General features: G+C 37.4%; 1 protein-coding gene across 2 annotated transcripts in view; it reads left to right on the top strand.

Annotated features, from left to right (window-relative positions):
• LOC106541154 (signal transducer and activator of transcription 5B) overlaps window positions 1-12,267 on the top strand; it is a 46,934-nt gene extending 34,667 nt beyond the window's left edge. For both annotated transcript variants that reach the window (XM_087713531.1, XM_014056509.2), the window contains exons 8-17: window positions 483-638; window positions 1,483-1,662; window positions 2,422-2,509; window positions 2,843-3,265; window positions 4,189-4,283; window positions 4,377-4,507; window positions 4,620-4,778; window positions 5,502-5,553; window positions 6,448-6,558; window positions 8,028-12,267. In XM_087713531.1, coding sequence (XP_087569657.1) covers window positions 483-638; window positions 1,483-1,662; window positions 2,422-2,509; window positions 2,843-3,265; window positions 4,189-4,283; window positions 4,377-4,507; window positions 4,620-4,778; window positions 5,502-5,553; window positions 6,448-6,558; window positions 8,028-8,154 — 1,522 coding nt within the window. In that variant the 3' untranslated portion in view covers window positions 8,155-12,267. The remainder of the gene's footprint in view (window positions 1-482; window positions 639-1,482; window positions 1,663-2,421; window positions 2,510-2,842; window positions 3,266-4,188; window positions 4,284-4,376; window positions 4,508-4,619; window positions 4,779-5,501; window positions 5,554-6,447; window positions 6,559-8,027) is intronic.
• Window positions 12,268-12,634: the final 367 nt, after the last annotated feature.

Consider the following 12,634-nt stretch of genomic DNA (forward strand, 5'->3'; position numbering starts at 1 on the left):
AAATGCAAAACTACATTATATTATAAGATTGATCCAATATCCTAACTTAATTGAACACAAATAAGCAATAATGATAGATAGTAAAAAAAGGCGAAAAGTAGCCCATAGACTGTGTATAATACAACACTTCTCTTGAATTTATAATCTGAAGTAGCTGTCAGACAGTATAGTTTAAGGCAGTTTGAGCTTTGTCTGTTTTTTTAAATGACATTCATAAATATTCAGCATAATGGTTGAAGATAGCATGTCTTGGCATTATTAGAAAATATGTCGTTTGCTGGGATCATTTTCCATAAGACTTTTTGTGCTCCCCATCACATACTTTTTCTCCTAGGCCTCATTAATCCTTATATACATGCTCTCTCTTCTTTTCCTAATTCTAAAGTTGTTAGTCTTTCAAGAATTAATATGGTAGTCTTTCAGATGCTGCAGGATTTTTCATTGTTTCTGACCAACTAGAATACAATGAGTTTCTTCCCTAGGTGCGAAAAATTGGCTGAATTCATTTGCCAGAACCGCCAACAAGTACGCCGTGCCGAACACTTATACCAGCAGCTCCCTATTCCTGGACCAATTGAAGAGTTGCTCTCAGATGTTAATGGCACGGTCACAGACATAATTTCTGCACTAGTCACTAGGTAGGATTGTGTTGTTAGATGTACTTGCTTCCTACAAGGGGTGTGTAGTATCTGTAGGTAGTTACTGGGATATTTTTGATATGCAAGAGTTTTCCTCTTCAAGGGATAGGTTGAGTGTTTGAATAAATGCTTTTTTATTGCTTTGGTATCTGTTGCACTTGAATATGCTATATAGATAGTCTATTTCTGGTTCTGTTAGAGTTCTAATTATTTCAGAGCCTTTGTACTTGTCTAATGGGTTATTACACATCTTCTTTTGCCTGTTGTGGGTTGTTGCTATGATATTTGAATTCAACTAGTCCTTGATTTGGGACCATTTGTTTAATGAGAGTTCAAAGTTATGGCCTCAGAAAAAGTTACCTATGATCCATCCTCAAAATTACAACAGCTGCACCACCTGAGTCATGTGATCACAATTTGGGCTGGTGGTGCAACTGTTGCTTTATGACAGTTGCAGTATCTAGCGGTCATAAAATTGCAATTTTCAACCTTCACAGCCAGCTTCCGAAAAGCAAAGTCATTTTGGGAAGTTGGGTTTGCTTCATTAACTTAATGACCACAGTAAAAATGGTTGCAAAATTAGGTCTGAACATGTGATGTGTTGAAAGACCATATTACTTGGTAGCCAAAATTCCAATCCCTGTTGTGTTCATAAGTCAAGCCTATACTTTATTGATGTCTCTCTGTGTGTGTGTGTGTGTGTTATTCATTGGGGTTTGTAGTTTCTCTTTGCTGATGAGATGTATATACTGAGTCACAAAAACTAGCACATTTATTTTTGCATTATTTTTCACCTTCCGTAATTAATGACTTGGTCTTTCCTCCCCCTTTCCTCTCATTATAGCACATTCATAATAGAAAAGCAGCCTCCACAGGTGCTAAAGACTCAGACTAAATTTGCAGCGACAGTACGACTGCTGGTTGGTGGAAAGTTAAATGTTCACATGAACCCACCACAAGTAAAGGCCACCATCATCAGTGAGCAGCAAGCCAAAGCCCTACTGAAGAATGAGAGTACCCGCAAGTACGTATGCTTATTACAGGCTAAGGAAGCAAAGGAAGGGAAGACAGAATCCATTTCTCCTGAACCAGCTTTCTTATGGCTTGCTATCCTCCATAAGTGTGGGTTTCCAAACCCAACAATTCTGAAGGATGCTGCACTAAGAAAAGCTGCCAGAAGATGTGAAGAGTAGAAATTAATACATAGAAATATGCCATTAATATTCTTAAATAAAGACATAATCATTGTAACTTTGAAAATTAAATTGGCAAGATATTTTTACTGTTTATTCTGAATGCTAAAGCAATTAAGGGCAAGTAAATCTGAATTTCAACCCAACTCTCAGGACTGAAAGCTTTTAGCCTTCTTATTTGACTTCTTTGCTGCTCTTACAATCTGTGACTAAGCCAACTTTCATTACTTATATTCTTGTTACAGTTTGTCAGTATTTGGTTGGAGAAAACTTTCTCCAGAGGTAGAAATTTTATCAACATTATAGGAAATGTTTAAGCTTACCTAAAGACAAGGACAGCAGAGGAAAAAGTGGCTGCTTGGTTTTAGGTAATTCAGTGTACATTGTACATTTGTTTGCTTGTAATAGATCTCAGAATTTTGAAAAGCAGATTTTATTAAGCCATGAAACCAATCTAAAATCTCCACTGGATGGAGCCATATCATTGGTATCATCATAGTGCAAAATTAACACACTCAGTGGGAGATAGTAAATCACCAATGGTATACTGGCTTGTATTCAACTAGCTCCCATTTCTTTTTTTTTGGCAGTGAGTCCAGCGGTGATATCTTGAACAATTCCTGTGTTATGGAATATCATCAGGCAACTGGAACACTGAGTGCTCATTTCCGCAACATGGTGAGAGATGTCTTCACTGATTCACACTATCTACCTCCAGCTTCACATCCCACTGTTGTTTTTCCTATTGAAAATGTAACTAAGGAAGAGAGCCTCATCATCTATTGAAGTCTCACATTTCCTAAAGACTAATTCTAGATTTAGCTTTTAATAACTGGTGTGGAAAGTAAAGTTACTAAGTAAATTTCCCTTGGAAGATCTGCCTGAGTATATAGCTGAGCTCATATTTTTAGTCTTTAGTCTTGTTATGTAGACAACTATTAATAACAGTCAATTTGTGATCTGTTTCCTATTTCTTGTGTCTCCCTCCCTTATTATCTCATCCATTCATAGTCCTTGAAGCGGATCAAGCGTTCAGACCGTCGTGGTGCTGAGTCAGTGACTGAGGAGAAGTTCACCATTCTCTTTGAGTCTCATTTCAGTGTAGGTGGCAATGAGCTGGTATTCCAGGTGAAGACATTATCTTTGCCAGTGGTGGTGATTGTGCATGGCAGCCAGGATAATAATGCTACTGCCACAGTGCTGTGGGACAACGCTTTTGCAGAGCCAGGACGTGTGCCCTTTGCTGTGCCAGACAAAGTGATGTGGTCCCAGCTGTGTGAGGCTCTCAACATGAAGTTCAAGTCTGAAGTCCAGAGCAGTCGTGGGCTCACCAAAGACAACCTCCTCTTTCTTGCCCAAAAGCTCTTCAATAGCAGCATGAATCATCTGGAAGATTATAACAATATGACTGTCTCCTGGGCTCAGTTCAACAGGGTAAATAAGAAACCAATTAATAACCAGATTTGCCAGAAAACCACTTTGCGGGAAGTAGTTTGGCCTGCAGGCCTTTTCCATCACCGTAACTTTCTCTCCAGTCTCCCCCCTCACCTTCATTTCCCATCTGCATCACTGTCCTGTGTTCTCTTTTTTCTCTCTGATGTTCAATCTACATTTGAGATGAAAAAGAGACAATTCAGTTTGTAAATGTAATCCTGAACTGTCTTGGAGCTACACATGCAGCTGATACAGTAAATGGCGAGTCATATGAATTCAGATTTATTCCATGCCATTTTCAAAAGAACATCTCTGTGTTTAAAATCACTAAACCTAAATAACTATGACTAAATGTTTCTGATAACCAGTGATCAATCCTGCATGTAAGCTTGGAGGAAGTTTAGCACATTACAGAACAACTTCAATTTATTAATTTATTAGACATATATCAAAATCTTCTTAAAATAGTTTAAATACTATCTTGTAATATCACCATATGAACTGTCTTCTTGCATCTGCAGAAATATATTTGGGGACTGTATATAAAACAAGTAGTGTACTGCATGCATGAATTTTGTATAACTTAATCAACTCTACAGCCAACTAACTGGATTCCTTTTAAAAATTGACAGTCACTCCACAGTGCAGTGATAAATAATAAAAATAAATAAAATCTTCCATGATTAGTCATTCAAATCCCCAGAGGTTCCAAAGTTTTTCCAAGTTTTGTTCCATCAGTTTGGAGTCACTTAAGCTTAAAAGAAAGTGTATTATGTTTCTGATGAATATGATTGTCTGTGTATTTTGCTATAAAGCTATTCCTTCCCTAATATACTAATGTAGGATCAGAGAAAATATAAAGACCCCCAACAACCAAAGAGAGATTCCAGAATCATGTTTTTTCTTTCTTTTCATTTAACCAGGAAAATCTTCCAGGGCGCAATTATACATTCTGGCAATGGTTTGATGGAGTGATGGAAGTCCTGAAGAAACACCTGAAGCCTCACTGGAATGATGGGTAAGAGTCCTATCCCCCACTTCCCTTCAGTTTATTTTTCCCTGGCTAGATACTTTGTTGGCTGATTTCTCTCTATCGCTTCCACTTCTCTAGGGCTATTCTAGGTTTTATCAACAAGCAGCAAGCACATGATTTGCTAATCAGCAAACCAGATGGAACTTTCCTCTTGAGGTTCAGTGACTCCGAAATTGGAGGGATCACAGTTGCCTGGAAGTTTGAAAATGGTAGGTTCTTTTTCAACTGCCTTAATGCCTATTTTGATCACTCTGAAAACATTGGATCAGAATATATTGAGCTTATATTCTTTTATCTGATTATGATCTGGGTTTTTTGCAGCTGAGAGAATGTTCTGGAACTTAATGCCCTTCACCACCCGTGACTTCTCCATCCGCTCTCTGGCAGACCGCCTTGGTGACCTTCCATATCTCACTTTTGTGTATCCTGATAGACCCAAGGAAGATGTTTTCTCCAAATATTATATGCCAATCACTTCAGGTAATTGCAGAAAAGTGCCTAATTTTTTTTCTGATCATTGTCTTTTCCAATAGATACATATGATCTTTCCATTCCCAGCAGAGGAACCTAAGCAATTTCAAATCCTTTTTTCTTAGACCATATAAATTGTATGACAAGGACATACATAATTTTATAAATATCTCTGGTATTACAGGATACTACCAGAAAATGTTTTTTAAATGCATTATTAAAAAGAGAGGTAAATGCCAATGCAAGGAGAGAAGGCAGTGGTACAGCTAGATAGGAACTGCATATTTCTCTAAAAGATGGAGATAGTGATAAAGACGGTTAATTGAAGTAACAAATGATTACTAGTTTTTCTTTTTCTTTTTGGTGAGGAAGGAAGAGTTCTCTTTAATGACCAGGCCAGTGTTTTTACAGTTGAATACTTGAGAAGGATAAACTGTGTTTCAATTTACTTAATTATTTTGAGCAGTTTTCAACTATAGTTATATGCAAATCTTCAACATGGATTTTTCTCAATAAAAGATTTGCAGATCAACAAGGAAAGAGAATGGTGTAGCTTTCAGAATGAATATTGTACCAGTGACACAAACAAGCCAAATTAATTCATTCCTCCTTAGGGAAGAGTTTCGACATGCATGTAATTAAAACAAAAAAGAATACCAGATTACTACAAGTTTGCCTTGTACAGTAACTATATGCTTCTCTCTCACATACTCCAACTCCTTGTTTTTGCAGCAAAGGCTATAGATGGATATGTAAAGCCGCAGATCAAGCAAGTTGTACCCGAGTAAGTACTGTGGGTTGACAAAATGCATTTTGATTCTTTTAAAGGGCGAGAGAAATAAGGAAAAAGTGATTTACTTTCAACTGGAATTCTCTCCACCCAGCTCTTTTTTCAGTTATCTTTTCAGATAAAGGTAAAGGTAAAGTTCCCCCTTGCACATATGTGCTAGTCGTTCCCAACTCTAGGAGGTGGTGCTTATCTCTGTTTCAAAGCCGAAGAGTCATCACTGTCATATGACATCTCCATGGTCATGTGGCCAGCATGACTAAACGCCGAAGGCACACGGAACACTGTTACCTTCCCACCAAGGGTGGTTCCTATTTTTCTACTTGCATTTACATGCTTTCAAACTGCTAGGTTGACAGAAACTGGGACAAGTAATGGGAGCTCACTCCATTACGTGGCGCTAGGGATTCAAACCGCTGAACTGCCAACCTTTCTAATTGAAAAGCTCAGTGTCTTAGCCATTGAGCCACCCTCTTTTCAGCTAGGAGTGCAATAATTATGTTAGAACCCCCATTTTGAACTTTAGACATTGCACCTCCCAAGCAGGATTTATGATTTTAAAAACTTGACGCAAGCAATATGTATCCGGTTTCCTTTTTCTAGCTTCAGTACAAAGATAGGAATGAGAAAAAGTTGATAATGTTAAGGCCATTGTAGCTTGATGATTGCATTTTCTATAAAAAAGTTTGGTTCTCTGAGCAGTTATGCCTCTGCTTTTTGATTCTTTTCATACCAGGGCAAATGTGGAAATTTATATCAGGGAAGTAATTTAAAATGTGTGTTTCTGCTTTCCATAAAATCAACCCCAAATAGTTAATGTTCTTCTTACCACTGAAGGATCCATTGGTATCAGGCAAAAATCTTTCTCTGTTTCTGCTTCATCTGTTGTAGGTTTGCTGCCTCTTCAGGAGACTCTATGGGTGTTGGGGCTTCCTACATGGAGCAAGCATCATCACCGGCTGTTTGCGCTCCTGCTCCTCACTACAACATGTACACCCAAAAGTAAGTGAGTCAAGACCTTTGCCATTGAAAGTTCTCTGCTCTTGTAGTATCTTGCATTCTAAAGTTGAAAATGTAACTAATCTCGCAACATCAATATTCCGTTTGCACGTTACTAATCTGCTTTAAGACAGAGGTTGCTGTCATATCACTGCCCAGTTAATTTGGATTGGAACAGACTGAGGAGTGGGGAACAGCGTATATAAGAATAAGAATAATATTAAGAATATTAATATTCTTAATAAAAAGAATTGTATTTGAGAAGAGACAATAGTCTCTCTTTGGGTTCTTGCTGCTTTCATCGGAATAATGAAAGCAGTCTCAGAGCATTGTGCTGGGTGTCATCCCTTTCTTGATCCACTCAGAAAAAGGATAATACCTGCATTGAAGTGCCGCTTGCATTATTTTGACAAGTCCCTTTGGGGAAACGAATGGTGAGAGTTTCCCTAAATCTCCTGATTTAAATTACCACTAAACAGCTATTTGGAGAACTGTGTGATATATGAGAAGGACATAGCATGGGAAATGTTCCTAGACATCACAGTGGCAAACATTGCAAAGGTAATTCTGCCTAAAAATTCTCTCATCTCTCCAGTCGGTTACTGCCACACATGGAGAGAGGTTGTGTAGACATATAGTGTTCTGTTTTTGAATGCTGTCCCTGTGCAGAAAGGAAAAATAATAAACAGGGAGAAAATGAAGTGGCACAAAAAGTATGGCATACCAACATCTCACAATCCCCAGAATTTTTGCAGAATGTATGGAGCTCAGATGTGAGTCTTATGGAGAGGATATTTTAGGGTGTGATTTTTTAGGGCTAAATAATGTACCTTAAGCTTTATAGATTCTTAAGACATCCATTTACTCTTGCAATGCCTTCCCCATTTGTTTTCTGTCTGTGGGAGTGTGCATACTTTGGCAGTGTGTCCTTCAACATTCCACACAAATCATTTTGCTGTCCTTTAATGAACGAAGGTTCTGCACCTTTGCACTGTATCTTGCCATTTCCTATTGAAATAATTTTTAAATTTACATGAGATTCCTTTTTAATGCAAAAGATCATCTTTTTAAAATGACCCTATGCCCACTTATCACAGCCTAAAATAGTAAATGCATTCAATCCAGACTTTTCCCATCTGCTTTTGCTGCAAGTATAGTCTGTAATCTAAACTCTATAGGCATTATTTCACCTTACCTTATCCCATTTGTCAGTATTTCCCTAGTAAGAACAAAGATGAAAACATAAAAAATAATATCTGTGAAGATTTTTTTAAAATATAAAGAATTAGGAAAAGTCATTTCCCTTCCCCTCTCTAAGCTGGAGAGGCAAATGAATGAGTTTGAGAGGACTGCATACTTTTCTAAAACCAGATTGTTAGAGCTTCTTCCAAACAGCCTCTGGGGAAGTTTTCAGAAATAGCTTTTTTTAGAATTTGGAGTTTTTTCATGTTGCTCCTTTCTCTCTTTCTCAGTCCTGACTCTGTGCTGGATCCAGAAGGAGAATTTGACTTGGATGATTCAATGGATGTGGCACGACATGTGGAGGAATTGCTGAGGCGCCCCATTGACAGCCAGTGGATCTCCCATAACCAGTCTTGATCCTGCTCCTTCCCTGGAGAGACCATGAGGCAACTGTGAAATATTAGAAACCCTTCCCTGAGGGAGTTTGTAGCTGCTGTAAGAATGGGTTTCCTCACCCTGTGGGGGGCCTCTGGCTGAGAGGGTAAGGTACCTGAGGGATAGTAGGTGCTGTTTCTTCCCTTGCCCATATGGGGAAGGCAGTAGAGTGCTTTGCTTGATTTTCCATCTGCTTTTCTGAAAAGCTTGCCTCAGGCTTTCCGCTTCTGCATAAGACTTTCTCCTTCTGCCAAGCTACCATTTCATTTGTACTAGGAATCCTCCTCTTTCCTCCCCCCACCCTCAATGTATTACATTGCCCTTCCTGTCTAGAAGCCTTTTGGTATCTGGGACAAGAAGAGACTGAGCTATGGAGGAGTGTAAGCCTTATTCAAACCCTTGTCATTTAGTGTCCGATTTATTACTATTCTTTATTGCTTCCAATATAAACAGTATGCTTATGCCTGCATTTGACTTACACTTCCAGGGTACGTGCCTACATGCAGCCTTCTGTGTAAAAGAGGCATTCACTTTGGGAGCTCTTTTTTTTTTGTTTTTAGCCTTTGATGCATTGCAGCCTAACCCTGCCTAAGTGCTCTGGAGCCTTTTTCATATGCCTAACCACTCACTTCCAGCTTTTTTCAATTTTCCTTGTTGCGAGATGCTTGCTTACCTCCAAGCTCCTGCATTTAGTGCTATTGGCTTTTGATATGTCAGATGCTTTTTTCCTACGAATCACAAATACATCAGATTGTGGAGGATGCTTTCATTTAAATACAGAATTACAATTAGTATAATGGTTTCCCTCTTCTTGAATTTGAGGGTAGTGACTGGGGAGCAGTTCGAAGGATTTGACTGCTAAGTACAGAGGGAAAAAGACATTTTGACTCCTAAATGTCCCAACAAACTTTTCTATTCTCTTCCTCTCACCATGTCTCCCCATTAGGCTGAACAACTGGGAAAAAACAGATTCATATATGCACTATTTTTATACCTAGTATTCAGTAAAGCTCAGATTATTTTAACAGTTACAGATTTTACACAAATATCTGTGGACCGGGTGCTATATTTTGAAAAATGGTCCAGTTTCCAGTCCAGCCATAATTATATTTTTGTTGGGATTGATAAATCACCCAACAAAAGTCATGAGATGCAGGGGGGAGAAAATGCCTAAGGATTGGGACTTAGTGTTTGCAGGGTTTCTCCTCCTCTGTTCATTGAAAACAAACACATTTTTCAAGAGCTTATTTAAAAATATAAAGATTAGGTACTTTTATCTAAGCAAAAAAGTTTGCAACAGTGGGGCTTAATTAATTTTTATTCCTCAGGAACTCACCCAACTTCTGACTGAGCTAGGAAAAAGCATGTTATATGCACTTTGCCCTGGCAGTACCTCTTATAACAACTGTTTGAAGGTTAGAAAATATACATCTTTAGGGTAAACAAAGTCTAGTCACTTGGAAGTCATCCTTAAAGATCAACTGTTGTTGAAACAATTTCTTGCTTTCTGCTAATACTCTGTTTTCAAACAAGTCATTTCTAGGAATAACTATGATACTCTTTAGAATAGTGTATTCATTATAGTGGAATCATTAGTAAATGCATCAGTAACTATTGTCTTTGGAAAATAGATCCCCTCCCAAATAGCATTTCTGTTGCAGATCTTTTGGTGGTGGGTTAGTTGCTTCACTACTGTAACTCACTATTCTTACTAATACCTGCAATATAAGTAAATTTCTTTCCTGACTTCCTGAATTATTTTGAAAAACTGATACTTATATATATATATATATACACATAAGCCTTTTCTTCTGCACAAGCATATACTGCCTAGTATTTTTAAAAATTCCTTCTAACTATAATACATTTACTTCCATCTTCTTTTACTGCACAATGATACAGTCATTGTGGGAGAGTCAGCAGTAGTATCTTTACAGTATTTTTAGTATAAGTCATAAGAAAGTCCTGAGGACATGTGCCCAGGACCATACAGTTATTCTGCAGTAGTAATTTAGCCTTTAGCACAAATTAAATCTTTGAACTTTATTTACATTAATTTCAATTTTTTCATTCATAGTTTTGAAATACTTGATAGATGCCTTTTCTCTCTCTCTTTTTTTTTGATTAGTCTTTTCATTGCCTTTATTTGAATGACTGTGGGCAACAATGCTTCTCAAATACCACTTTCTAAGCTGGGATAGAATGTTCCTGGGAAGTATCATTTATATCCAGTTCAAAAACTTCTCAGATCTTAGGCCAAACTGGTGCCCTCCAGATGTAATGGACACTAATACTTATCATTCCAGCTAGCAATTTATAGGGGTGGCTGATCTAGCTGCAACTTCCTTATTTTATCATCCTTATATGTTAGCTGACTTTCTTTCAAACTAGTTTCCTGTCTCAGATTCTTTTGAGTTGCACACAAACATCCCTACTGTCCTTAAAGCAAGTATTAATTAATAATTTTTTGTAGTTATTGTATCAGCACAATCTTACAAAGTCTATTCTTAATTATCAATGGGATTAACTTCCAAATAAAAATGCAGAGCATAGGTGGTAAATCTGCAGTCTCCCAGATTTTTCAGATTGTAGTTTCCAGCATTCTGAATTATCATGATCAGTGGAAAGGGCCTGCAAGGAACTTGCAGTTTTCACAACTATATATGAATCACATAAATCATGTTATACCATATCTTATTGTAATGATAAGTCATAGTGGTCTGGTTCACACACTGTCTTAAGCCATAAAGTATGGTTCAGGAATCATTCTGTGAAGTTTGTACTCGTCTAAAGTCAAATCAACCAGGTTATGATATAGCACAATGTTTTAATATATTTGTGGTTCTGTTGTGTCTATAGTAGAAAACTGTCTCCAACAGAGGAGTATCCATTTCATAAATTACATTTGGGATTTCTGCACAAAAAGGATACATTCTTCCCTTGAATTAATGTCCTTTCCTGGTCATAGAGGCGTTTTCCACATCTGCATTGTTTGCAGACTGCATAGCAATTCAATATCTGTACCCACCAATGTGCTCATCAATATCTCCCCTTTTATATCTGTTAAACTTATTATACCATTTGACATTTATTTTTAAAAAGAAAGAGAATAAGACACCGGAGTTCTCTAGCATCATCTTTGTTTCTGGAATTAATTCTGGACTCACATGGCTGCAAAAACAATTCTTAGAGATGATGAGTAGATAGCCCCAGTGCCCTGGAAATATGTATATCTCTCCAGGGGAAAAAAACCAAGCAGCTAAGTTAAGGTGCTAAACTATCAGACAACACAATCACCAGTTAATCTTGGATAAATGAATATTTGTAAGAGGCTATTTGTACATGAGCAAGTCTGTTTTGCATCTTCTTTACTGAGCTTGCTCACAATAGGTTTCAAAATCTCACATATCCACAGAGGCTCCCTTCTGCCGGTGAGTTACATGACCTGAGGTTTTATTGAGCCCTTTCCTCCATAACAAACACCAGTTCCGACCTTAACTGAGTTGTGTTCCAATGCCATTGGTTGCTCTTTGAGAGCAGCACATAGAACTGACCCATACAGATGCTTTCTGCTATACAGATTGACATGCCCACTCGAAATAAAAAAAGATCTGCAACAAAAGCATGTTGTTAATGTTAATGGTGCTTCTGTTTAATTTTGTAAAAATTGCACATACATTCTTGGTGGACTGTTCCTACTTCACTTTCATTAGTCCAATGGGTCTGTCTGAACAACTGTTAAAAATATGGCTACTGTTTCATAGTGTGGAGGGAGGGAGATATCCATAAAACTGAGACATACAAACATTGCACTATTTTAAAGAATTGTTTTGCCAAATGTTTAAATGGTATACAAAGTAAAGTTTTCTGCTAAATATATTGTTTGTGTTTGAAAAAAAACTTACGAAGCTAATGTTTTCATTTTTGTTTTAAACTATAAAAGGGAGAGCAACCTCAAGATATATTGCTTAATTAAGTTTTTTTTTTTACACAAAAGCCATCTATGTGAGGAAAAAAATCTTTATTTTGATGAAATATCCATGTTTTGGAAAAAGATGTTGTAATTTTTGTGCTACAATAAAGTATTGTAGGGAGGTTGTGACTAGTGTGGTTTTTAACTCAGAGTGCCCAGTATACTCAGCGAGAAAAATATTGGTTGAGATATTCACAACAAGAAACACGAGCTACAGAGTTGTACGTTAATAAATATTTGCAAAAGGAGCCCTTGGGCCAAGTAGGAGACACAATGAGGCACCTGTGTATAGGTAGTACATCACATCAGTGTGGCTGTTTCATTTGTCAAACATGTGACACATTTCACACACCTGTCTTAATGCAATTTGATTTTTTTCTCCTTCAATAACTTTAATACATATCTTTTGACAATTTCAACCTTTGTGTACTGTAAAATATAATGTATTTCAAAGTTGTACCACTATTAGCCTTATTTGTCGGCTGCTAT

This window comes from Thamnophis sirtalis, unplaced genomic scaffold, assembly GCF_051295495.1.
Source record: "Thamnophis sirtalis isolate CommonGarterSnake01/CBP01778 unplaced genomic scaffold, rThaSir2_p1.2 scaffold_4, whole genome shotgun sequence".
Classification (NCBI taxonomy): Eukaryota; Metazoa; Chordata; class Lepidosauria; order Squamata; family Natricidae; genus Thamnophis; species Thamnophis sirtalis.